Genomic DNA, 27,358 nt, shown 5'->3' with positions numbered 1-27,358 from the left:
ACAATTTTTGAAATAGGCCCGCAACGGAAATTCTTCGAAATTTGTAAATGAAAACAACCCAGATATTTTTAAACGATTTCTTTATTCCAAGCAATATGACAATACAGTGCTTTAAACTCTCGTTTGCTACAGACAGGCTTGCAAAATAGTTAGGAGGAAAAAAAATACCCTTTAAACTTTGTAATAGTAATACAAACAGTGCTGTACGGAAGGTGTGCATACCGCTCAGAAGAACGCGCACACACACACGCGCTAACACACACACACACACCCTACTGGCACCTTTATCATGCTCATAGATATCAGCATTTTCGAACTCTTGTGCTGATGGACAGAAGAAGCGGCGTTGACATTCGAGAAAAAGGCTGGTGATACAACCATTTGAGACGGAAGCCAGTTTGTTCCAGTTTCAAGTTATTTGGTCACTTCACCGACTACAATGCTCTTAGAAAAATAACTTGTGAGGAAGAGAAGTGTAACAGTATAAATCCCTCTTAGTTGACAGACAACATACCTTCAATTTTAGGCATACACAAATCTGTACCACAAAGTGCTGTGTGTGTACTGATAAATCTCTACTGACCCTTTTGGTAAACTAGACCCCACATTCGAACCCACATTCTTTTCTCGGGATATGCAAAAGTAGCAAAGGAAACATGCACAAAACATCCGAATGGACAAAACAACACTCCAGAGGTGAAAAGTCACAAAAGAAATCAAATATAGATTACTGTAGATGAACACAATGTAGCTCACTTGCTATTGGATTTTTTCTTCTTTTTCATGCTTTCAAATTGACAAGGGAATGAAAACACAATGGGCCTCATTTATTAATAAATATGCAGAATGTTCGCACAATTTGAAAATATACGCAATCTCAGGACATATTCATACCAGGCCCAAAAAAAAAAAAAAGCTGTGAGAGACGTTTAGACCTTTCTCAGTCCTATTTTTAAAAGGTTTGTAGCAAATATATAACATACAACAATGTCAACTGCGAACTTTAATCCGAGAGTGTAAACACACATTGAAAAATAAATTATGAGGCGATCAATAAATAAAGATGACACAAGTTGTTGAACACTGGTTATCACATCCGCCTCACAGTTAGGAGGGTGTGGGTTTGGGTTTTCTCCGGGCACTCCAGTTTCCTTCCACATCCCAAAAACATGCTTGGTAGGCCGATTGAGCTCTTTAAATTGCCCCTAGGTGTGAGTGCGAGTGAGGATGGTTGTTTGTCTGTGTGTGCCCTGCGATTGGCTGGCAACTGGTTCAGGGTGTCCCCCGCCTATTGCCCAATGACGGCTGGGATAGCCTCCAGCACGTCCGCCACCCCCGTGGGGACAAGAAAATGGATGGATGTTGAACTTAATAGTAGGAAATAAATATATTTCAGCAAAGGGGGATTTGTATGCCTCCCGCTTGGAGCCAATGATGGTTGTCGTTAGTCGGACATTAGTAAATGAGGGCCAGTGTGAGTGGAAGTAAAGTGAAAATATAACTATTTCTTAAATGCCAAGAAATAAAGGAAATGCATTGTAAATGGCCAGAATATATCCCCACTGGACCTTGTTTGGATTTTTTTTTTTTTAAAGCAATTTCAATACACAAGTTACTAATTGAAAGCACAATTTAGAGTGTAGCTGGAAGTAAAAATGCAATTGTTGGCCTTTGAATATAAATAAAATAGTACAAATGGAACCATAATATATCCCCGGACAAGATTTTTTTGACATCAAAATGTTAGAAACTTATCAGAATTGAGAAAAAAAAAAGTTTTTGGCACATGTTGCACCTCAAAATGCACTTTTAAAAAAAAAAAACTCGAAATGCGAATATGTGATGTATAAAATGTGCAACTAAATCCTGATGGGGTAAACAACAATCATGAAATATTTAAACAAAATAGCATGACAAATTTGTCGGGATACAATACGGCAACAGCACAGTGAGTGTCACTGAGGTCAAGATGTTGAGTCCCCCAAATCTAAACAAATAGTGTGTGTGTATTAAATCTATGCCTGTTGGTAGATTATTGCATATAAAAGTAAAGTGTGGAAAAAGAGGTTGATCGGGAATGAGCTACAATCGTCAGCTGGAGATCATGACGGACAAATTGGTTTGACATTCTACTGATTGATTGTGACATCGCCTATTCAAGTCTTCCCGCTGAGTACCACATATCATCACGTGTCAAGTTACATCAGTCATCGATAGAGACTGCCACCAAGACAGGGGAACAAAAGGAACTGGGCTTTCTTTCAGACGTGACATTCGTTTCTGCATAACATACAAAGAGCACAAAATCATCCGGAAGTAAAAGACAGTGACTTTTCGAGCACCTGTAACCATCACTCTGCCTGGAAAGAGTATTAAAGCCACATGATTTCCGATAATACTGTTGTAAATTTGTCTTTCTTTAAAAGTTGCAATTTTACATAGTCATAAAATGAGACTAATGATGTAAGGAGAATAAGTCATAATAAAACAAGAGGGAAGGTATAGATTTATTCTCATAATATTACTACATTATTTGGTCAAATGAAAACTTGAAACAGAATATTCTCATTCTGTTGTAAAATAAGAGACTTTCTCTATTACAACCACCCTCATAAATATTTTAATCTTAGTGATATTGTGGCTTTATTCTTTGCAACTTTTTCCTGGTAATTTTCCATCAATTTTATTCTCCTGAAATTACAATCTTTTCTTATAAAACCATTATTTTTCTCTCATAAATGATGCTTACTTGTAAAGCCACAATTTATTTTTGTAAACATATCTGTTTTGCTTTTAAATAATTAAACATTAGATTTGAATATTTATTTCAGTGAAAAATTCCATTTGAAAAACGAAAGTTCGACTGAATTTATCAATTCAATTTTGAAATTCTATGATTTTATTCTTGTAAAATGATTTTTAGATGTTTTCAGTGTGGCTTTAATACTCCTTCATGCCATGAGGCTACATGGTACACAAAAATAGTCAAAGTTTAGTCCTGGGTACACACATCACCATGCAAAGACATGCAAGGACACAGAGGTGAGATGGAAAAGTGAAAATAAGTGTCCCACTGAAACTACTGTAAGCAGGCATGTATGAATTAAGGCAGGGTGGCGACAATACTGCACATCCCTCTTTTTTTTTTGCCCCCCATTCGAATAGCATGAGGTGTTTGTGTGTGTGTGTGGTGTGAGGGGGTTGCTGAGTGTACGTGTAAGGCTTTATAATATACCACTTCCTCTTTTTTTGTCTTTTTTTAACACCTTTGGCTTCTAGCCTGCTGCTGTGTGTTTTACCTGTAAGGCAAAGGTGTGTCACATAGAAAACATACATACACGCACACCTAAAGGGCTGAGCTTGATGGCAGCCCTTACTTGGCCAGACCACATAGTGAACATACACGTATAGTGTATTGTACATACAAATTTTGACACAAAATAACAAAGATGTCATTGTACCAACAGGCTGGAGAGTATCTTGCCAATTGTTTTTTTCAAATATGCAGAAGATGTCAGAAAAGCAAAAGAATGAGTATGTGGTGTCACTACGCCAGCCCAAACGGTGAGCTTGTGTGTTGTATAAATTCTCACCCTTGAGATGATGACTCCATTCTGCAAACACTAAAGTTGGAGCTTCAGACAGACGTTTCTGGCCCCGGAGCATAGTAGGCAATCCCCGCCCCGGAAAGCCGGAGCATGCACGGGCTGAGGGAGCGCAAGTCTGCCCTCCCCCCTTCTGCCAAGTGCGCCAAGAGTTTTTGGGGAAGGGGGTCGGAAGCGCGAAGCGACAGCGTCTCCACGGCGCCAAGATGAAGCTGAGAGGAGTCGACGCTCGCGCCTTTGTAGGAGCGGCGGGACGGCAGCTTGGCCGTGTCATCCCATGACAACTTGTCCCAATCCTACATAGACAAATACAGCATAGTCAAAGATTTTGGGAAGAAGAAGAAAAAAAAAAGGGAGCAGATTAGCTCCACACCTGCAAAACAGAAGATGATCTTAAATCAAACTTCCCTGAGGTACAATGTGAAAATCAAACAAAAATATACTAAGCATTGCCTGTGCAGTTAAAAAGTTTTATGGTGGGGACAGTTTAGAGGTACTAAAAGTTGTACAATTTGGACTTCAACCAAAATATACTCATTTATAATGTTAAAACGATGGTCAAAAGGCAAGGAGAACTTGGGAGTTCAAACCATCAAGCAAGATATCAATTCTTAGAATTTTTTGGGTGACTTTGGGTGATGCCAAAAATAAATTGAATGTAAAGATTGTCTTCTGTGTATACAAAAAAAGTTACACAACATCTCAGAATGGATCATGTTCATCGTTAGAGATTCAACTATGTTTAAATTATTGTAATATTCAAGTTCAACCTCTTTTTCTCAATGCCAAAGTAGTGTTACCAAAATAAATGTAAATACAAACGTATAATAAAACGTTGTCAGTGTCGAAAATCAGTCAACATGAGCAAGCAAATAGTCACAACTGCAAATCCATCATCCAACACTAGATGACATTATTGCTCCTCATACTAAAAAGAACACTAGTTTGACTATGAAATAAGTCTTATCTTAAAAAGCCATCCTATAATAATAATTAAAGACCAGCTTTCACTGAAATTTGGATGATTCAATTGAGTAAAGATCATCATTATTTCAGAATGTTTGTTTTCTGTAAATGTAAAATGGGTGCCTTGGCTCAGTAAAGGTTTGAAAACACTGTTACAGATCATTAAGTACTCCATTTCTTGGCAAAGGGCTTTTTTTTTTGTTATCGGGATATTTTGTGGTCTTAAGATGAAAACGTTTAGGACCCTACGTTATAAGATAGGAAAAGGAGGAGGGATCTTTTCATCTAGCACATTGCAGTTAGATGATGCAAAGTCGGGAGAGAGCAATTAAGATGTGCGTTGTTTTTTTTTTCCCCCTCATGTTATTTCCCAGCATGCATACAGGAGGGTGAGGCCTTGAGAGTCACCTGCTCTTCTTGTTCCTCCTTCGTCGGTTTGGCTCAATCAGAAACTCATTCTGCTGGATGACTGAGAAAGCATGAAGATGGTGGAGGGCTCCACAGTAAGGCACGGGCGAGGTTTGGACTGTTGGGTTACCATGGGTTGTGTGTGTGGGGGTGAAGACATGGAGGGAGGAGGACAGTCATGAAATTTGCGTCAAAGGGAAGAATGGGAAAACAAAACCAGGGTGTCGGGGTGGAAATGTGATTATGGTGGTTTGTTAGAGATGAAAAGAAAAAGCAGAGCAGGAAAAAGAATCTGTCAGTGCTTCCATTCATCTCCCGCCCCCAATTCGTGAGCTAGCGTGCTTCAAAGAAGGCTAAACTAGGGTGAGGAATTAGGAAAAGGGAGGAACTGAATTTACGGTTTCTCTTTAGAGTTTTGTCAAGAGAATATAATGACCTCAAAGCAGAATGTCCGCAATACTAAAGGTATACATTTTTAGGAGCAATATGATGGGGAGTACCCTAAGAGTACCCCCTTGATAACATTTACACTAGCAAAATGTATTTCAAGTTCTCCCCCAAAAAATGTGCCCATCAAAATATTGATCCTGGTCTATACTTTGTCCACAGATGGATTAGTAGAGACTGCAATTTTCTGAAACTGTAACAGGACCAGCATGCATTCGGAGAGGGTCTCACCTGAACACGCTCTGTAGCTGTCGGGCACATAGCCCTGCAGAGGACCTTCTTAATGACATCAGGAAGCAGGCTGACCGTGATCAGCAGAATGATGCTAAGCCAGGCAGGCCCGCTGGACAGCATTTGCATGAAGACGTAATACATCCTCTGGTAGTTAAGGAAGGGCCTATGCAACGGAAAGTGAAAGATGAGGTCCGGTTCTCCCATGATGCACAGATCGATGGCGCTATTAATGGAGCAAGGAAATGATAATCCAACTTTACCAAATGATGCCTCCCCAGAGAAGAGAGAAGATCACATAAAAAAGTAGAGAGCCCCAGATAACAAAATGATTGATCCAGGTCCAGTGGTGTGTGTCCAAGGCGAGCTAAACAAACAACATATTTTAATCACTTGCTAAATTGTGCGTCAAAGGTTTTGCCTGCAGGCTCAACGGTCAAGCGCACTTCTCATGAGCAGAACATTTAACGTGAAGTTGTAACAATACCTTAAGTGTCACAGTGAACACCAGCACAGTGAAAACCAGAGTCCCGAAGGTCCAGTTGCCAAACATCTGCATGGAAAAGAAGGGAGAAGACAATCCGTTTTACAATCAAGCACATAAGTCAGTCATATTGATTGATTAGTGAGAGGTTTGGGGTTTCGTCCTACATAGCGGCACTATTTAGAAGAAGCCTACAAAATGCACTTGTACACACACACAAACAAATGAAGACACTTTGGACAAGTCAATGTCGGATCATCATCTGAGGTGTTATTCTATTTGCTAACACATCGAAACACAGGAATCATGTGAGGAGAGTTTCCTAGAACGATGGAGCACTGGGAAACTACACATTGAAATGAAGATGGAACCGAATGGGAAAATGAAAACTAAAAAGGGCGTGAGCGCAGACAGGGAGGAAGACAGGCTTACCATCTGCGTGTTGGTGGTCATGAGCTGGAGGAGGCAACAGAGGAAGAGGAGCAAAATAAATAAAGGAAGCAGAGAGAGAGGGGGAAGAAAAGAGAAAATAATCAGGACAAAAACGCCAAATGAATCTCGTGATGTTTCAACGGAAAAAAACAAAGGCAATCAAAAAAAAACAAATACAAATCAATAATACAGAGCGATATGCTATTGTCAATATGAATGGAAATCTATCTCTTGCTATTTTATGACAAGGCCAAAGCCATGTCTAATATTGCACTGGCACTGGTGCCAGCCAATTATATTGAACTAAGGGGAAGATCTTAATTTAGTCGGTCATAGCTTTGTCCGATGGAAATAAAAGCGCTTTTCCTTAATGTTGTGGCATCTACAGACAATTCCAAACCTTTTCGATTAGTCGCCGATTTTCACGGTTTGTAGCGGTCCGTACGCCGTACAAATAAAAAGAGGTCACTATATTGCCATCATTTATCTATCTCAATTACAGATGGGTCAGATTGGAGAATAAATGACACACCAGTCATGTCAGTTATATTAAAGGTAATTACAGTGATTTCTTTTTCCAAATGTCTCTCAATGATTAGGTCAGGTCCAGCATTTATTTAATCCAAGGCCATTTAAGTGAGGAAATATGGTATTTCCACACATTCTGAGGCTCACCTGGCCATTGCTGGTGAAGGTGGTGTTGTCAAACAGGAAGTAGGCACCAAAGAAGAAGACGACTGCGTCAAACACGCCCAAACATGTCCAGTACAAGAAGACTGGCCAGCGGAGGAGGGAGTTCTTGGCAATATCCCTGAGGGGAAAAACCTTGTGGCATCAAAACTTTCTTCAAGATGAAGTAACACTTGCACAATGATTCAATACAAGACATTGAAAAAAAAAAATCTGTTTTAAGGTAAGGCTTACCTGTACAAGGAGGGCTCCCGTTTAAGTGTGTCCATGGTGACATGCTTCTCCACCAAGCTGTAGAGGAGGATGGGCAGTGACGTGAAGCTGATGTTATACAAGGTCAAATAGGCCGTGTCGTACAGAGGCTGCCGAGGGACAAAACACAGTTTAGTGTTTGGTAGGTTCTCATTTTTTTTCATACAGGTTCACTAGGAGCTTCTGTTTTGAACAGGTAAAAGTCTGGAGCTCTCTGCTAAAGCATGGGCGCATAACATCTGGTCATTACACGATGAGAAAATTGCCAAGGCCATTAAAGACTTATTTGTGGTAGTGCACCATGAACAGAGCTGACTTGACAAGTTAAATACGTACCTGCTGGGAGAATCCGCAGAAAAATTGGTACAGGAACTGCGGGAAGATGAAGCATACATTCTGCAAAGATTTAAAATGCGCAGCTTAAGTACACACGAGAAGCGACGTATTTCTATGGTGTCCAAAAATAGTCAACTGAGTGGGAAGTGAAAATGAATGAATGAATCAGAGTTTGTGACCGAAACCACCCACGATGATCATCAGTTTAAATTCAGGTACCTTGTAGAAGAAGTACTGGACAAGCTCAGCGATGCGTATGTAGTAGTAGTGACCGTGAACTAGCAACATTTTCTTCAGATGTTTGAACTTGGGGATCGCGTAGTCACTGTTCCTGGCAGCCTGGCGGCCCTCTTTGCCCATTATCCCTGGAAGGACACACAGAAGCAGCTCGTGAATATCCGAATTTCTTCAATTAGACAAATATTTTGTATAACAACTTAATGTCTAATAGTGTTAGAGAAGCAACATGAGCTCACCAATGCCCACGTGCGCTTCTAAAATCATGCTGACATCATTGGCTCCATCGCCAACAGCCAGGGTAATCGGGTGCTCCTTGGAGGCCTTGATCAGCTTCACGATCTGAGATAGCAAATAATTCCACTGGCTCAAATCCTGTCATATGACCCCGTAGTGTGCGTTGGAGTATCTCTTACCTGCGCCTTCTGCAGCGGCGCCATGCGACAGCACAGCACTGCGCTGCAGTTTCGACAAATCTCCAGGAAGATCTCGCGGTAGTTGCCGTGGCCGGCGCTGTCCTGCTTGGTCTTGAGGACAGCCGACAGCGTGGCCCCGTCAATAATCAGACCGAAATCCAGGCAGTCCACAGACAGCCTGTGGGAACATTTGGGATAGAAGTCTGTTGCTATCTTGTGGCAACGAGAGGCAATAAGAAAGCTTGCAAACCACAACACTTAGAACACGTCTCTGAAGGTGTCAATCAAATACCCAGCATTATCTTTCATCAGAATTTGTGGCCCTCACCCAGAAATGGATCGCTGTCTGAGAACTGTCCTGTTGAGCTCAAAAAGAACATCATGCAGACTCTGCTCTTCCGTGCGCTTCTTGGTCAGCTCCAGGATCTGAGTGCTCCGGCGAAACAGCTTGCTGGCATAGCAGGTGGCCGCCGCCGTTTCCATTTTGTCCCCAGTCAGCACCCAAACTTTTATTCCCGCCTTGTGCAGTGACTCAATGGTGTCTGCCGCCTTCTCCTGGAGCCTGCGGGTCAATAAGTCGATAAATGCCTCAACCTCCAGCAGTGTGGGATGTAGAGGTTAAAGCATTCATCAGAACGTGAATCAATCCTTGAACGAGCGGTGATAACTTATCAATGTGCGACTACCCACTGTCCCACAACATCTCCGGTTTATCTATTAGGAAGTCAAACTGGTGGAGCACCAATCGGTCAGCTCAAGAGCCGCCTGATAATCAATCCCTTCTGTCTTAGGATAACACATACGGGAAGCCAGATCTCCAACGAGGCCAAATAGTTTTCATATTCCCAAAGGCAACCAGCACGCCATGTTTTTCTCATTGAGTCACGATAACGCTATTAACGTCATGATTCATTTCCTCTGCTTGTCCAACCAACCTGTCCTCTACCGCCGTGGCACCCAGGAGCACAAAGTCTCTTTCGATGATGTCATAAGCCTCAGCCAGCCTCTGCTCCCTCTCCTGCAGGGCCAGCTTGGCGTCCGTCAGATGCCGACACGCCTCTTGGTACTCGGACTCCGACAGCCTCTTGTAGGCCACGCACAGGGTTCGCAAGCCCTCCTGTTACCATGGTGACAAATGAATCAGCCATTAGCCGCTCACTGACTTGTTTATGCGTTGCCTTCAGAATCATTGAAATTGCACATTCATGATTTCAGAATTGTAAAAAAAGAAAATGTAATCTTGGCCTTAATTCTTACCACAGCATTTTGCTCCACCCGTGCCTTCACCTGTTCCACCTTGCCAGATACCACCAGAGGAAAAATGGCAGAGTCAGCACCCTTGCAGAAGAGCAAGTATTCTCCTAAGAGCACACAAACATGTCGAAAATTATAGTTACAATAAAGTACTCTTAATAGATTAGCACAGTGACTTCCAACTAGTGTAGTTCCATAATTGTGTAATAAAAGTTGATCAGGTGTGCTGCTGTAAATCACCCGATTTTAATTCATTGGTCTGAAAATAATTTATTTACTAAAATAAATCATCTGTCTATCCACTTGCTAATCACAGAAAAAACAACAGAGGGTGCTAAACACTGTTAGCATACTGTTATGTTATACAAACAACAAAATGTCATGCAAGCATTTTAACCTCAAAAGCATGGAGAAGTTTTCTAATGATGGTGATTGTATAACTTACCTGAGCTTGTCCTAACAATGACGCTCATTCTCCTCCTCACAGAGTCAAAGTTGAGCACATGAAGCAGCTCAAACCTGAGTGAAAGCAAAAGTTGGCAAAAAAAATGATCAAAAATGTGTTGATCATTTAATCCAGTGTCTTTTTTTTTTTCTTGAGGAAGGATGTGTGATATGGACTTGATAGATCGAACCAAACAGATGTTCCTGGAGGCTTCTTGTGCATTGTAATTCATAAATTGACTAAAATAGACTAGAGTCATCCTGACTCAGTGCTTCTCAATTATTTTTTTGTTATGCCCCCCCCCCCGGAAGAAGAAACTATTTCACGCCCCACCAACTCTCCTCAGTAACTAAAAATGAGGATAAAAATGTAATAATTACACCTCTGCATAACATTGTATCCTAATTAATATGTTCCCTGGGGTCACACATGCTCATTCAGAGGGTTCTGCACCACTATTAGTGTGGTATTTTTATAGGTGTTGCATTGATTAACTTTTTGAGACCATTAAAAAAATAATAAATGTGGTCAACATCTTTTTTTAAGCCTTAAATGAGAATTAAAATAGATTACACAAATCCCAACTCTCAACTTCTGAACAAATTTGGTAAATGTGAAAATAGAGCAATAAGGGAGACTGAGACGACTTATCGACTGCTCTATCCGATCAAATCAAAGTTGTTGTTTTTTTCTAAAAAGAACTCTTGCGACTTATTTCGCTTGAGCATGATTGCATCATATTCCCATCCCCCCCTGTCTAATCAATGGCACAAGCTTTCCTGCGGTGTAACCACAGCAACCACTTGGCACACCAACCTTTCAATCTCGTCGTCTTTGTTCAAAATCTCCATGTAGTTGTCTTTCAGTCTCAGGTAGGTGTAACCCAGCCTGGAGGCAAGAGATATGGGCAAATTCATGCATGCATGATTTAACACAAGATGCATTTGTTATTTTGAATGGAAACATGATCACATGTAACAGTCCGTCTGGGAAAGCAACAGACCTTCTGACGCCGCATTCTGGACCATGTTTATGGGCCCACTTAAAATAGAACAGCGTGTTGCTTTGGGTGTACTGACCTCATCATATTATGTGCTTGGTAATTTAGTTTTGAACTGTGGAGGGTTATACAGTTCAAATATCAGGCATACTGCACAGTATTTCGATATTTGAATACTGAATACCGAGGAAAAGTGTTATTATTGTATTGCCAACAATTTTGTTTATTGTACATTCTCAATCATAGTCATTTGTAATGGTTGACTCAAAGTAACTGGATTCTTTTTGTTTGTTGAGGATGTTTTGGTATTAATCCAAAACGTTACTTCCATTCGAATATTTAGGCCTTGATGGATGTGTTGGATAGAAAGGATTGCCATCTACACCCTTAAAAAAAGCTGAGTTAAAACGATCCAATTTGGGTTCAGAATTGGATGGTTTAGCTCAAAACAACATTTTTTTTTTTGTACAAAACAACCCAACAAATTGGATTGTGTTTTTACAAACCGACCAATTTTTAACTCAGCCCAGTTGTCAACATCAGGATGTCGATGCATTAGCTAATTTGGTTTCGACGAGCTTGGATGATGCTAAGGAGAATTGCTTATTAACATACAATGATTTCTTTTCTTGTCTAAATGTTTCTAGCTTGTCCTCTTTAAACTAATTTAATGTGTTAATGCTGGATTTTGGGTTGGAATACCATTTTTTTTGGGTCACATGACTCACTAAATGTCACCTCAGTCGGCACGGCGGTGATGTCACTCATAGTGCGTATGAAAATACAGTATATGACTCATCTTTTAATTCTCACTGACCTTTTCATTCCCTCCACTAAAGCGACCTCATCCGGGGAGGAGGAGATGTAGAAGGAGGTGGGTCGGCCCTGATGGATGCCCTTCTTGATGCCGTCCACCGTCTCCTCCTCTTTCACTTGCACCGTGTGACACAGACACAATGCTCGGAAAAATAGGTCCTCATGCTCCTGCAACCGCAGAATTTAATGGATACAAGTAAATGTAAGAGATCAAAAGGTGAAATTAACAAATTTTCTTAACGCTATGTTTTACTCAAAATCTAAAAAAGAGTTTTTTCATCTGTATTGGTTTGAAATCGTTCATTATCAGCTGTTAACTAGGCGCCTAATGTGTATGGACCGGATACATTTCATGATTTGAAAATTTGGCCCAACTGAATTGGTAAATGAATAACCGCCGTGCTCTAAGTTGTATTTGTGCGAGAACAATATTCAAAAGCAGGAGGTTGTAATATTAAAAGAATAAAATTGTATTTCTATACGAATAAATACATAAGAAAAGGGCAAGAAAGTCACAATTTTAAAACAATATAGTTGTAATATTATGAGAAAAATTCAGAATAATAAGATTTTGTTTCTTGAGTTGTAATATTTGACTTATTCTTGTCAAATGACCATGAACATTTTTTTTTCTGAATAATTAATGATTGCTTGTGGGATTTGTGCTCATCAAATGCAAACATCTTGACTTTTGTTTACTGCAGAGTGCACACACACTTACTCTGCGGTATCCACCAGGTGAGGAATCGATCATGTCTATGCTGGAGGCAGCGCTGAGGATTTGGCCGTTACAGATGGCGTGCGGAATGTAAACGTTCCCATCTACGCAGCATTCGATGAACTCCATGTTGTTCTCTGTCAGAGTGCCCGTCTTATCAGTAAAAACATATTCCACCTGGAAACAAAGAAAGATGAATGGGGATGAGGCCGGGGGAAAAGAAATGCTTACAAATAGGATTGTGAGTACCTGACCCAGTTCCTCATTGAGGTCAGAGGTGTTGACTTGGGCCCCCTCTCCCAACTCCTCATCAAACATCTCCTCGTCCCACGTGATGAAGTAGGAACCCAGGAATTTCTGCATCTCCACCGTGACGTACATGGACACGGGGATGATGTAATTGAACAGCACGGTGAAGGCCAGGAAATCGGTGAAAGCTCGAACCACCTTCGGGAAAGGAGTTTTAAAAGAATTATGGGAACATAAGATAGGACTTGAAGATGGAGCGTTACTGGCACACAAAATAAAATAATAAAAAAAAAGGTTGAAATGTTAAACAAATTGTCATTTTATGAGAATACGTTTGTATTATTATGTGAAATAAAGTCACAAAAACAAATGTGCATTACTTTAAGGAAAAAAAAGGAATAAACTACGACTGTGAAAACGTCCCTAAACGCACCACGTGTCGCTGCCGCTCGTTCTCAGTTCTACGGTTGTACCAGGGCTCGTCGCGATCTGGAGACCACTGCCAGGCATATTTGAGAAGAGTATTGATGGCTGCTTTACTGATCAGGATGCACAGATAGACAATCAGAAAGGCATTCATGGACCTGTTGGAGAGAGAAAGAAGTCAGATGAGAGTGTTTCCCCACAAACAAATTTGGATGCGGTCAGGCAGGATCTCACTTTTCTACAGCGGAGCGCTTCTGCGATTTTGACTGATAATTGAGCGCCATCTTGGTCTCCATGCCGGTATAGATGGCAACGGCTGAGGAAAGAGATGACAGAATAATGGGTTACCACGGCAACGACCCTCAATATGAAGAGATTTTAATAAGAACAAATGATTACCATAAATATGTTGTGTGTTTTTTAGCGTTGCACCTCTGAGTAGTAAGTTCTCGGCACCAAGTGGTCTTAAGCAAAAAAAAGAAAGAAGTAAAAAGAAAGAACCAAAACTGATTGCGAGAATGAAGGCAGGTAAGAATACTCTCCCTAACCTTAAATCATAAATCTGGAAGAGCATCCCAATGAACATACAATGAATCAAATGAAGACCAACCTAGCAACGGGCTCTTCTTTCTCCTTGTAAATATTGATACGTCCCACAAATCTGAGATAAGCAGAAAGACGAGACAAGCAGTCATTAAGGAAGGTGACCTTGAATTTTTACACAAACCCCAAGGTGTCACACTGTCACTCACTTGTAGAGGTCAGGCTGAGGTTGTTCACATTCGATGGTGGCATGTAGGGAATCCACCTCTTGGTCCGTCCTAAAGGCCATGGTATCTGGTATGGCGTAGTAGGTCTGAAGGAGGACAGGGAAAGTAAGTGGAGCATGGGGTCCCATTTGAGCAGAGGGTGGGTGGAGTCCTGTACGTGTGTCTCGGTCATGATATGAGTGACATTAGTGGAGATCAGTGCAATAATATAATTGTTGATAGTTTAAAAAAATATATTTTATTCACTGTGCATTGACTACTAACCTAAGATGCCTTATGCCTTCTATATTTTGGATGGCAATGTATTTGTGGCACCTTATGACTGGACTCCCCATCCAGGCTGGTGGTGGTGACATAGCAGGTGCCATCTTGTCGGCTGGATGAGAGCAGGATAAGGTCACATGGGAACGTTTCATCCTCCCTCACCACCACGATGTCGCCCACCTGCCGCAGCGACACAACAGCGACATCCATCATAAATGACGGAGACACTTTTTTTTTTAAAAGGATTGCGAAGTTGCATAACAGATAATGCCAAACGAGCAGCTTACGTGGCACGGATAAAATCCCATCGTCATGGTGACCGTACACATGACACATGCTCTGTGAATCTGCGTGATTAATATATTCATCATTATTCCTGCTGCCGGCTCACGCGCTAATCCGCTCCGTTTGATCCACAAAACACGGCCGCAAAACACAAGAGAGACACTCGTGATGACAGGGAGGAGGGGAATAAAGTGGGAGAGCAGATACAGAAGAGAAAATAACACGAACAGAGACACATTACCCTGCACGTGGATGTGGAATTTATTTTTTTTCCCAACCATAAGCGATTAGAAGTGAGGAAGATTATAGCGGTGGTAATACTTCAAGGTAGAACAGTAAGCGATGAAACAAAGCTCCGTTTTAGAGTTTACATTATATAGTACATTTTTGATTTTGACCCTCCTGTGCAGCTATGCAAGGATACCAAAACGTTGAGGGGGAATCAAAATATTAGGAACACCTCTCAGTATGATGCAGTGTAGTTCAAAACTACTGAGTGGATTCTTCATTGTTTTGAAGCCTCATTTTGCAGGGGAACGTTTTGATTTTACAATTTTGAAGCCTTTTTTTTTTTTTAATCATTCAAATTTGGAAGAATTCTTCTCAATTTAGAATGTCCGCAGACTTAATGCTAACATACAATGCGAAACGCCACAGACAATTGCAGAAGATTTGACAATTTTGAGTTAGATGCAAGATCATGGAGGGAATTAAATATGAGTCAAGGCACCACGGTGAGAAACGTAGATGTCGGCTTCATGACCTCAGGTGCCTTTTGCATTTAACAAGCCGGTTCTTACCCTCAGCTTGTGACTCTGCGTCCTCACCGCCTTCCCCCGCTGCACCACGTCCACCGGACATTCGTTGATGGAACAGTCGGCTTTGTGCCGCAGCCAATCCTCGTAGCCCTGAGAGGACAAGATTGTTAAAGAAGGAGAAGAGGAGGAGGAGGAGGGGGGGGTGAGCGCTGGACAGATGATTGCGCAAAAGTAGAACCGTGTGTGATTCATTAGCGTTGCGCACATTGAGCTGGGCGACCTGCTTGCTTGATTTCGAGCCAGCACGTCACGCGTTGGATTTATGTCCCGCTAAATTTCGCTTCTCTTTAGCTGGCGCGGCCCCATCTATCATTGATAGTAGCGCGGGGGGGGGAGGCTACATCTCCCCTGGGGCTCCAGTGATGAACAGAGGAGAGCATTCATTACCATATTTCTCACATCAGCAGACATATTCAATGCGCCCAGAGAGGAATCTGTGTATGTACAGATAATAGAACAGCTGATTGGAGTCCCTCGCTGGAAGGTGTGGGCTCAAAGTGAGTGAGTGAGTGAGTGAGTGAGTGAGTGAGTGAGTGAGTGAGTGAGTGAGTGAGTGAGTGAGTGAGTGAGTGAGTGAGTGAGTGAGTGAGTGAGTGAGTGAGTGAGTGAGTGAGTCAGTCAGTCAGTGAGTGAGTCAGTGAGTGAGTCAGTGAGTGAGTCAGTGAGAGATTCAGTGAGTGAGTGAGTCAGTAAGTGAATCAGTGAGTGAGTCAGTGAGTGAGTGTCCGTGTGTGTGTGTTGTATACCTGTTTGATGGCGGTAACAGTGATAACAAAGAAGAGGGGCAGGCCACTGGTGACTGGGCTGGTGGGGGTGTCGATGATGAGCTGGAGGGAAGGACAGGATCAGTCGTTCGCTCAAAGCTTTTGCTTCATGTTCCAAGCAAACTTCAGCTATGCAGCAGATATGCCTTTTAAAGATGATTACGGTAATACAGGTAAATGCAACGTTTTCCTTTATGAACGTTGTGACTCTTCAAAAGGGAAGAAAATGAACCAGTTTATGACCAAGGTCTTATTATTGAGTTGTGTTCATTATTGCTAGATGTTTATCCTATTTTCAAAAGACTGATATCATTGGAAATCTTGCCAAACACAGAAACAAGATTCTATTTCTAATTAATTAGTTAAGTAATGTAATTCCACTCACACTCACTATGCGGCTCAATCATCATAATTTCTCCATTTTCTGTGATCTCTTATTTTCTTCTCTTTTCTTTCTTACTGTTATTTACTTACTGCTATTGCTCTTCTTCGTGCTACCGCTATTTTTATTTTTATTCTTCGTGACCTTGGGAGTTAAGTTGAGCATTCGCATTCAGTCTTATTTCAATGCAGAAAAAACACCGTCTTATATTCGGACCAATACGGTATACAGGTTGATGGAATCGCATGCAAGATGATCCTACTCGTTCTCACCTGGACAAGAAATATGACCAAAAAGTAAAAGTTGGCAATTCTTCGGAACTGTTCAAACAAGTTCTTGGGGATGAAGTTCCAGAAGGTATACTGTTGAAAGTGAAAACCAAACATTACTTATAAAATAAATAATCCTGTATCTCCATTTGATTTTTAAATGCCTCCTGATATAGTAGGTTCCCCTGGCAGTTCAAAATAATAGTTGGGGTCTTCTGACCTTTGAGGACACGATACGGTTGTCAGGGTAACGCTGAGGGATGTAGGCCTCAGCTCCCGGAGGGGGTTCTTTATGGCCGATGTAGACCGTCCGACTGTCGACCCAGATCTCCTCCCCCACACACTGATAGAGAGAGCGAGAGAGAGAAAAGAAGATATAAATAGACGCACAGGTAAAGATTGATTCAACTGCATTGCTCATTTATGATTAGAGGCGGTTGGTTGAAAAGTGTATCCCGATAAACATTTCATATCAGTCGATATCGATTTATATTGAATTTTCTTTAACTGTTCAAAATAAGGACTCAGAGGAAAAAAAGGCTGAATTTAGGTCATTTTTGTTAAAAATATAACAGGGCAACAAACCGATAGAAAAGTCAAATAAAGTGGTCAATTTAATGACTAAATATCTTTTTTAGACAAAATGTGCTTAGCGGGGCTGGGTGAATCATAATGAACGTATTTCATTGAAGTCTATTGATAATTATTGATTTTCTTTGACTTATTTCAAATCAGAAAACCAAATAGAAAGCCTGTTTTTGTGCTCCAAATTGGGTGCTTGTAATTGTGCCACAAATGGAACATCATGCTGTAAACTCTGCCAACAGCACGCAGAATGACGTGGTCAGGATTTGTATCTAGACATTTTTTAAAAATCAATATTGTGTGCAATTTCTATTGATATTGACCAGGTGTCTACTGCAATATATATTGCTATTCAATTATTGCGCAACCCTATTTATGATCACATGATCCATCCGTCCATTATCTGAACCGCTTATCCTTGCTAGGTTGGCAAGCGCATCGTTTGGAAAATTTGATTGGGTCAATGAACAGATCTGTTGGTTAGCAGAGGGCATTTTCCAAGGTGTTCTTCATCTTGGACAAGGCTCATAACACATTGGCCCCAATGAAAACATCCGTTGGCAAAGTGACCCGGCTGACACAGCTCAAATGTGCACTGCTGATCGTTCATTGAAAAGTTCTGGAACAAGCACTTCATTGTTTTAATGAGCCCTCACAACTTTGGCACAGATGCCACAAATAAATGGGATGTTTTTGGGTGGGATTTTCATAATTACATGTTAAAGGTAAAATGATATTCCTCACAGCATTAATAGCATTTGTGTAAATCAATTTGTTTGATTTGTCAAATGCACATAAAGTGCAACAAACAATCGTGATTCGGCACCCGCTTGATTTTTTTTAATTTTTACAAAAATGATTTTGAAAATGAAAGCACATACTGAATTTTTAACAGTATTTTGAAATGTTTTTTTTTCTACAATGCATTTCATTAGGCATCAATAAAATTTGCTTTAACTGCTATGGATGTCTGCAAAAAAGTCCATTTTTAATCATTTTTAAAATCTCTACATCAATGGGATGTCCGGAATGTGGACACCCTATTAAAGTAAAATAAAAAATGGCAACATTGGACGTTTGTGTTTTTCACAGGACACCAACGTATTGGAATACACACATCAGACAGAATGCGCTCCACTCGCAATGTAAACAGGAACAGCAAGCTTTGAAACTAAAAGAGGATGGAGCAGCACATCTCGAAGTTAGAGTATACACAGAACAATCAACAGGAGGCGGCCGGGTGAATTGAGGGGACGAAAATAGACAAGCTGCCAAGAGTGTTAGCTGGCTTGAGACCCCATCAAAACATTGAGAGGGTGCGTGGAACATGACCCAGAAATAGAGGATGAGAGATGAAGAAAAACAAGGCTGTGATACACTAATGAGACCCAGTACCCGAGCTGGATAAAAAATTCCTGTTAGTTTTAAAACTTACAAGCATAGATTCCTCTAGATGTTCTGAATCTTTTGACGCTCAACCTTAAAGGTTCCACTGCATCATGAAGAGGCCATTTAAACGTCATCTCCTTAAATCCGCATTGTTCCATCCTTCTTTTCCATCATACTGACATGACTAAAGCGCTTTACGGTTTCGGGTATGCGGAGGAAGAGATCAGATTATAGTTTGCACTTATCTCATCATTAATCCTCACTGATCCCAATCAACCTCTGGTTCACTGTTCCATTCGAGTCTCTGCCTTCGCTCTATCACAAAGTGGCCTGGTTGGTCAGCACCTGACATGGAATACTTTGTCTTTATTAGCAGCAACACAATGGCGGCAGGCTGGTTTTACTGCAGCAAAGTGCTAGGCGCCTTAATCGTAAAAAGGTTCTTGGCTACATCTTTATCTTCACACTTTGAGTCAGAGGGTCTCAGGTAGCGCCAATAAGAGAAACCTCTGACCCCGAGCAGTTTCCAGCAGAGGTGCAATAAAAAGTAACAGAGCATTAAGTGGTTTGATTCAACGGTCGCGTCTTGTCCCTCCTCGACGTCGCCGCCGCGCTGTGTCGCAGAGACGAGCGCCATGTTGAGCTAGCATCCCTCATTAAGCGAGCTCTGATTTTTTTTTTTTTGATGAACTCCTCATATTTAAACAGGCAAAGACTGGAGCCCATGGCCACTATTCCAAACTACTACAATAAAAGAAATCACAATTCTTCAGACAACCAGGTCATGTAAGCTGTGCCTTCACCTAGAAACCTGCAAATGAGCTTGTGGAGGAGCTAAAAATAGGGTGAAATATATCACCAAATATGACATGTGATAATCTATTATACATGCTGTGGTGATAAAGGAAGAATGCCTTCACATGTGCACCATTAAAAAAAAATAGACACAATGGTGTGAGGCAGCAAACAACTAATGTCCAGGTTTTCATTTACAGACTTAGGTTTTTTTTTCTTCAAAATAAACATTGAAAGCAAAAAATAATACAAAATTTAAAATAAATGTAAGTGCAAACAAAAAAATCCATCCATCCATCCATCCATCCATCCATCCATCCATCCATCCATCCATCCATCCATCCATCCATCCATCCATCCATCCATCCATCCATCCATCCATCCATCCATCCATCCATCCATCCATCCATCCATCCATCCATCCATCCATCCATCCATCCATCCATCCATCCATCCATCCATCCATCCAACCATCCATCCATCCATCCAACCATTTTCTGAAGCTCTTCTCCTCCTCTCGAGGGTCGCTGGAGCCTATCCCAGTTGACTTCGGCTTTGACCATGGTCGTTATAACAAGAAAAGCTGTACTTGACATTTGTGTGAGACAGAACGGATGGATTTTAGCTGGAGTAATTGCATCAAAAATCATTTATTAAGAAATGGGAAATGTTTTAAATTGTGAAAACATGCATTGTATGTATGTCTGACTTGTTCTTTTCAGTTGAACTCAATTTAAATATCTCTGTATAAAAGCCCAATTCGAGCTAGGGATTCAATATTTGATTTTCAGTTCTCGATTTTGGTTCAATTACAATTTTTTTAAATCATTTTTTAATGAATGACTCATTTTACAAGCAAAAGATGTTTTTATTTTAACATCTGCATTTTGTTTTTGTAAGTTTACTGTGATTAACATAGCATTGCAAAGCCATCGTTTTATTTTTCACATTGATGCCGATTTTAAGCCGTTTTTCCAATCGATTTTCGATTAATAGTGACATCCTTAATTAGAAGACAGTATGCTGAACTATCTTCACAACTGTAACCTTTTTCTCAACTCCCCTCATGATGCAAACATCCTGCGGCATCACAGGATTTAAGACAGCATAGTCGGATTACTTTAAAAAAAGAAAACATCAAAATGTGCACGCTGTTGCTTCATCCCCCGCTCGACACCAACTATGATGTAACTCTTTAATTTGGCAGCGCTACTTCAATTCCCGCCCCCCTTTAAACCACCACTATAATCTGCGCCGTCCATGACCCTCTTCCTCCTTTCATCCAAATTCGACACAGCTAACAACCTGGTAGGAAGCTGTGAAAAGTTATTCCTACATGCCAGGAGGGCGACATAGCCGCCATGAGGGTGAGAGCATGGAACAGGAAAAGAACTGCCTAAAACGGGAATGTGTCATTTTTATCTTTTAAGCGTAGGCGAGGAGACTGGAGGGGCTGTGACGGTGTGAGGAACCTTTCCAAGGCTCTTCAGCTGTCTGGATTAAAGGTGGACATGTTTTATGACCCAGGGTGGTAAACGCGTTAACACATTTGCAAATGATGAATAGCCGTTGAAACATTTGTCAAGCTTTTGTGTCGATATTTTCGACATGACTGTTTTCTTCAACAAGGTCAACATGCTATCAACATTTGTGACCACAAACGTAGAATTGTTTACAGTTACTTGAAAGAGGCCGAAGAAAAACAACATTAGGCCGTGCTACTTTACTGGACCAAAGGCTTGATGCAATACAATAGTGCACATAATAAATATAATAAAATATAATTCAAGAGAATGTAAAGTAATAAACTGGTTTATTTAGAATTTCAAACTTGTGGATGCCCAGGTAACACACTTCTTGGTGTTTTCTAATTTTGGCTGTAATTTGTAACTCACATTTCCCTCTGCCCCCAAACTATAATGAATGTTAATCATGGTTTTTGAAGATGTTCCTTTGGGGTGGTGGAGGGTCTTGATCTATCTATTCCACTTTCACTTCCAATCTTTGTAGTAAGACCATCAGTTTGTGCAACATGGAGCCTCAAAACATAACTAGTGATGCTCGGCCATATTGTATACTGCTGTGGTACACATCGCACTTGAGGTTCCTGTGTGGAAAAAAAAAAATCCATAACTTTGGACATTCTCTGTCTTTTACCGATTTCATCCTGGCTTGGCACCATAGTGGCAACGTTTGACTCCAGTGAACAGCATGTGTGGGCAAAATTATTCCTGTGAAGCTTAGATGCAGAGATTTTGCTTCATTGTTTTTGGAACAGCTATATTTGAGTGATTTGATTGATCGTCGCAGCTCTAGATCAAACTCAAATTTGTTCCCTATACACTACAGTACCTTCACCCTGGAGCTAATTTTAGCGGGAACTTAATAGCACTCACACCACAGGAACTCTTCCGAAAATAAACTTCCTGGTAATATTTCAGTGGGATCTGCAAAGCCAAATATTTCTAATTGGAATATTATTTCAGCTGCCATGTTAGACACGTCTACATCTGTTCTTGTCAAGTGTTTATTAACATTGTTGGTTCTGTTGGACCTATTTGATCGGGGGATATAGTTTGTGAGTCACGCTTGCACATGATGTGGAGATGAAAAGTTGATCGCTTGATGATCCAACGGAATTCAGGCCCTTGTGGTCTTTTGTATAGAGTCTATAGATCATGACCCTTCCATGCAGTCTTCACAGGTGGTGCTCCGCTGAAGCATCACACCACAGCTATTATTACAGTAAATCTCATTAGCGTCAACGTTGGTTCTGGAACCTGCACATGTAACATTTCCTGAATTCAAAAAGATACGATTTAACCAGCATCATCTGAAAGGTTATCTTTAAAACTAACATTCAGGCCTGTGAGGAACTACATGGAAGTATTAGGATTTTTCTTTGTAATAATATGTCAAAATGCAATGTTCTGATTCATGTTTCCTTTGTGGAAAATGAATTAAACAAATTGGACCTGTTTGACACTTGCTGTCAATTGAAAATGACATCACCGCTGCCAGGTCTCCGGTGGAGCTAACACTGTAGCGTTGGAGAAGCGTCTGCTGGAAATGATGCCACGGTAATGCTTAACGTTACGGGGCCAAACATACATACATCATCCTTCTCCTTCCAAACTTCCCGTCAATATCTGCATAATTGAATTCATGATTCATTGCCCGTCAACTGTGTAATGTCGCAGCCAGGATGCAAACGGGTGACAGATGAGGTGAGGGGGTGCGTTCAATGACCCACCCGCTCTCCCCCTCTCTCTGCAGTGGTTGTCACACTATTATGGGCTCCGCTGGCTGAAGAGCTCGCAATACCAAACATGCTGAACTAAAAATAATAATAATAGCAAGACTGTTATCCTCAAAGCACCTGAGACACTTCAAGGTCAGGTTCAAAGGTCGTGGGTCATGCGTTGAGTTTAATATGTGTCACAATCAGACACCAAGCGACCAGCTGCACCCTTAATGAACACGAACAAGCCTTTGTGTTGACTTTACACTCTTGTTTTGTTATGTTGACTTCAAACAATATTAGGAGATAATAGAGAATAAACTATGAATCAATTCCAGAGTCAAAGTGGGGTCATCATAAAATTATTATTATTATTATAGAGGCAATGTCACCAGTGCATGTCTTTTAAAAAAAAAAATACAACAGTGTTCAAATGACACCGTTTATCAGTTCGACAAAGGTGATGAGTTAAATACAAAAATAACAAAACATATCTGTGCTGTGTCGAGTGTGCTCTACTAAGCTTTATTATTAGGGTTGCAATTAAAGATTAAATAATTGATTAATCTGTCAGAATCTGAAAAAAACTTTTAAGACAGGACAGTATTATAAAACACCGTCCATAAAATTTATGTAAAAAAACAAACAATAAAAAACCCCACCACACTGTTGAACATTTATTTGTAAAACGATGTGTGGGTTAACTGTCATAAAAGGGCAAAAAGAAGTTATCTGCGGTGAAATGCAAAAACTACAAAACATTTGTTTATGCAGGTGGTCCTAATGTAGTGGTGCTAATTTTGTATGCAAGTTGTGGGCTTCCCTTTAGCAACTTCAAAAGTGGGCCAGCCAAGTTGATTTCTATTCTGCACATTCAGCGTGCGCTGTTACATGTGGGGATTTACTGGCATGTTCCTCATTCAGCACAACTCAATGGTCCCAACTCAGAGGCAAACATTTGGGGTTTGTTTTTAGCAGCCTGCAGCTAATTAACCTAAAGCAAATATGCATTTCACACAATGACGCTTTTAAATCATGGATAGGCGTGGCTTTCCCTTATTATGGACCAGTAACCTAACCTCCAAAAATCCATGCAAGCTTGAGGAGAACACACAAACTCCACAAGAAAAGGTCAAAATTCTGATCCTGAACCTCAGAACTGTGAAGCAGACATATTACCTACTGCCCTATGAAATAATATGATGCATCTATCCACTTTTATTCGGGTCATGGGTGAGCTGGAGCCTATCCCAACTAACTTTGGGTGAAAGCCACTTCATGACTCAGCAGAAATGTTTTACATCAAAATCTAAAATAATTGACGCCCCCCCCCCACCACGCTATATTTTTTGCTATAAATCCCACAGCAAATCACTACTTTTCTCTAAATCAAGCCTCTCAACTCCACCACAGTTGAAACTCATTGGCAGCAGAGAAATAACCTGAGAGCAAAAACAGACAAAGAAGATAAGTTGGCCCTTCAAAAGCCGCAAATATGTGAATTTGCTAAGGCCGAACTGCTAATATGTGGGTCATTCCTTGTCGCAAATCCCCAGATGTTTATTCTATCAGTGCCTTATGATGTCAAATGAAAATAATCTCCAATTTGAGCCTCCAAGATCAAATGATTTTTGAGTTATGACTTTAAGTGCCACACCCACTTTTGGGATCCAGCAATCTTGGACCATATTTAGTTGTCCTCAGCTTTTGTTTTACAAGTAGGACCTGTAAATTATGATATTTATGTAATCTACCCTGCCCATCATAATTGCCACTTGAAAATAGAATAAATGTATTATTAGTTGCAATATTATTAACCTTTTCAAAGTGTTTTTTTTTTATAGTGATGCAATACATTTAGCTATTTTGAGGGTCCACGTCATGGATTTTTTTTGGCGTTGGTGGGATTTCTGTCGATTTATTATCATATTTGGGGACTCTACTACCTCACGCCTTTGGTGGGCTCCAAATAGGACTATGGAACAAAATAACCATTCTGAACCCTCTACTTCAGGCCACAAGTTGAGTTTTATACCCACTCACCAGTCACTTTTCATCAACATTTTGAGACAATAAGAACTTTGATTATCTAACTATCATCAATATTGATATTGCTGTTATGAAATACATCGCCCAGCCCTATATTTAACAGTAGAACTCATTTTGCACACCAATTTATTGTGAGCAAAGACAAAAACTCAAAGTACAATCAGCTTTATATTGCATTTGGTTAATTTATTACAATTTGAATCCTAAATCTGTGAGCCGTCTTATTTTTAAGTTATGCAACACATATCGGTATCATATTGGTTTGAAAAAATGTCATTAAACATATCTACTTCTTATGGGCTATTTTAGGTCAATGACAATATTTTTGCCCACTCAGGCTTTAATGTACTGTTGCATGTTCGTGGGAGTGTAGTGTGTGCTGTTGGGTCGCTTACATATCTGCTGATTATGTTCCGGAGCCAGCTGAAATCCATCCTCCACCAGAAAGCGACTACAAGAGGTCTCCGTGGACTCTCGTGGCGGACGCTACCTTCCTCGAATCGCTCCACTTGGGTCCATCATCATCGTGCACCGCCGCCTTGTCCGTGATCTTCCTCAGTGGGCTGCTGTGATTTTCATGGCACCATCCTTCCCACACGCCTCTTCTTCTTCTTCTACCGCTGTGATTTCCCTCGCTGCTGGACTACATGTCAGGGGAAAACATGGCACCTCGTTTGACAGGACCCCCTCGATGCGGTCCACTCTCACCTCTGTCTTGGAGGTAGTTTATAGTCCGTGCAAGAGCCGGTTCTGCAGCCGTGGCCCTCTTGATGGAGTCTCCACTCAAAAACACACATACATACACGCCAAAGCGTCAGCCGTCAGACGACTACAACGCGCATGCGTACTGGAGCTCGCCTCTTGTACGCGCGCGCGCACGAACACGTGAAGTAAAGCCCTAAACAAACAAAAAAACAAAAAAATAATCATAAATAGTGGTTTATATGAATTGCATTTAACCATAAAACATAGTGCAGGCATCAATTCAGTACAATAAATGCATAAATATAAATACACAAATATAAATAAAATATTTTTTGGGGGAAAAGACTATCTGTGTCTTTGGTTTATTAAATACACAATGTATGCGAGACCTTTAGTATTTTAGTATCATCTGTGTGTCATTGTTGTTTAGTTTAACATTTATTTTCCATCAATAACTGTAATATTGTATTTTATTGATTGTAGAGATCTGGTAAACTATTTGGTTTGGATGGTTCCAAATACTGTATTCCAATATATGTTTATAAACAAATGAAATATACTGTATTAAACCCATTGAATAAACTTGAATGACTATTTCCAACATATACTTTATAATTACACAACACACAAGATATAATGTCTTTGTCATGAAGTGAATGGAGCAGGGCGACCAAATGCACACAGACGCACTAACCGAAAATATGACATTAAAACATTTCTCTCTAAAAATTCAGAAAATTAATTTAACATTCAATTTCATTTATTGTGCAATTCTGGTAAGTAATATTGCCTAAATCTTCAGTATGTTGTGCAACTGAGTCATGTGACATATTGGATGTACAGAAGCTTCTCGAATTAGCCCCACCTCCCCCCTCGGGTGCAGCGAGGAGGGTTCTGAGTTAGTCAGGTGGCCGGGTGGGATGTCTGCACCAGTCATTTCATTTGCAGACGGAACATCTTTCAATTAGTGCAGACATGATCAATAATGCATGGTACAGTACTCTGTGACCCACTAATGAATAATGATGCTGTTGTTTACCTTCATGGAGGCCTTAGGGTACATTATAATGATGACTACTCTTCTTGCATGCACAGATGGGGCTGCGAGAATTAAGTGCTTTATGCCATCTTTTTTAATAATGGTAGTGATGCATATTTACCACTCACACACAATGCTACTTGAAAATACATAATGGCTTACGTGATGGCTAGAGTGTTTAAATAATGTTCGATCTTTGAGTATGGAACTTATACTTCTTTGTTGAAGTGGCACCTGTACATTGTCTCTCTCTCTCTATGTATTTTTATTCTTTACATTCAATTTCATTCAAAGTATTACTTCATTACGATATATTTTTTATAAAGGACACAATTTCCATGCCCAGCACATGTCTCAAGCAATACTCAGTCTTAACATGGATGGAATTTTCCTTTTTTGGGTGTTTTCGTAGATGGGCACAATAAGAAAGGGCTGTTTGCGCGGTTGTGAGTGTGAACATGGCCAACTTGGCCAAGGCAATGTAAGCGTTCTCCCCCCAGCTTCACGTAATGATGATATTTCTGGCTTCTTTGTAGCTGACTCTGCACTGCACTGTCAGCACTATGGGGAAACTTAATAGGCTCTTAATGT

General features: G+C 40.6%; 1 protein-coding gene across 4 annotated transcripts; it reads right to left on the bottom strand.

Annotated features, from left to right (window-relative positions):
* Positions 1-63: 63 nt before the first annotated feature.
* LOC148393968 (phospholipid-transporting ATPase IH-like) lies at positions 64-27,358 on the bottom strand. 4 transcript variants are annotated; one of them, XM_088382571.1, is made up of 32 exons: positions 25,732-27,358; positions 25,419-25,666; positions 17,185-17,307; positions 16,968-17,057; positions 16,296-16,376; positions 15,532-15,639; positions 14,498-14,626; positions 14,165-14,268; positions 14,023-14,073; positions 13,812-13,876; positions 13,647-13,728; positions 13,420-13,570; positions 12,987-13,184; positions 12,741-12,914; positions 12,021-12,187; positions 11,020-11,091; positions 10,204-10,277; positions 9,762-9,865; positions 9,440-9,621; positions 8,833-9,066; positions 8,505-8,682; positions 8,328-8,430; positions 8,071-8,216; positions 7,852-7,911; positions 7,498-7,625; positions 7,249-7,384; positions 6,574-6,597; positions 6,145-6,210; positions 5,921-6,024; positions 5,658-5,823; positions 4,980-5,097; positions 3,754-3,901 (listed from the first exon to the last, which is right to left on the bottom strand). In XM_088382571.1, exons 2-31 carry the CDS (start codon positions 25,455-25,457, stop codon positions 5,017-5,019), a joined length of 3,420 nt encoding a protein of 1,139 aa, XP_088238697.1. In that variant the 5' UTR covers positions 25,458-25,666; positions 25,732-27,358; the 3' UTR covers positions 3,754-3,901; positions 4,980-5,016. The 4 variants fall into 4 exon arrangements, with proteins under 4 accessions (XP_088238695.1, XP_088238696.1, XP_088238697.1 ...); XM_088382569.1 differs by lacking the exon at positions 4,980-5,097 and having other exon boundaries at positions 64-3,901; XM_088382572.1 differs by lacking the exon at positions 6,574-6,597.

The sequence above is a fragment of the Syngnathus floridae genome, chromosome 8 (assembly GCF_059516105.1).
Source record: "Syngnathus floridae isolate MCC-2025c chromosome 8, RoL_Sflo_1.0, whole genome shotgun sequence".
Classification (NCBI taxonomy): Eukaryota; Metazoa; Chordata; class Actinopteri; order Syngnathiformes; family Syngnathidae; genus Syngnathus; species Syngnathus floridae.
Note: the sequence above shows the minus strand (reverse complement) of the source record. Positions and strands in the feature narration are given on the sequence as shown.

Excerpts from the sequence above, each read along its gene's own strand:
- LOC148393968 (XM_088382569.1), bottom strand. The coding sequence starts at position 25,457 with ATGGATTTCAGCTGGCTCCGGAACATAATCAGCAGATAT. Across the intron at positions 17,308-25,418 it reads GGAACATAATCAGCAGATAT|TGTGTGGGGGAGGAGATCTG; the intron begins GTAAGCGACCCA and ends TCTCTCTATCAG. Across the intron at positions 14,269-14,497 it reads ATGGGGAGTCCAGTCATAAG|ACCTACTACGCCATACCAGA; the intron begins GTGCCACAAATA and ends GTCCTCCTTCAG.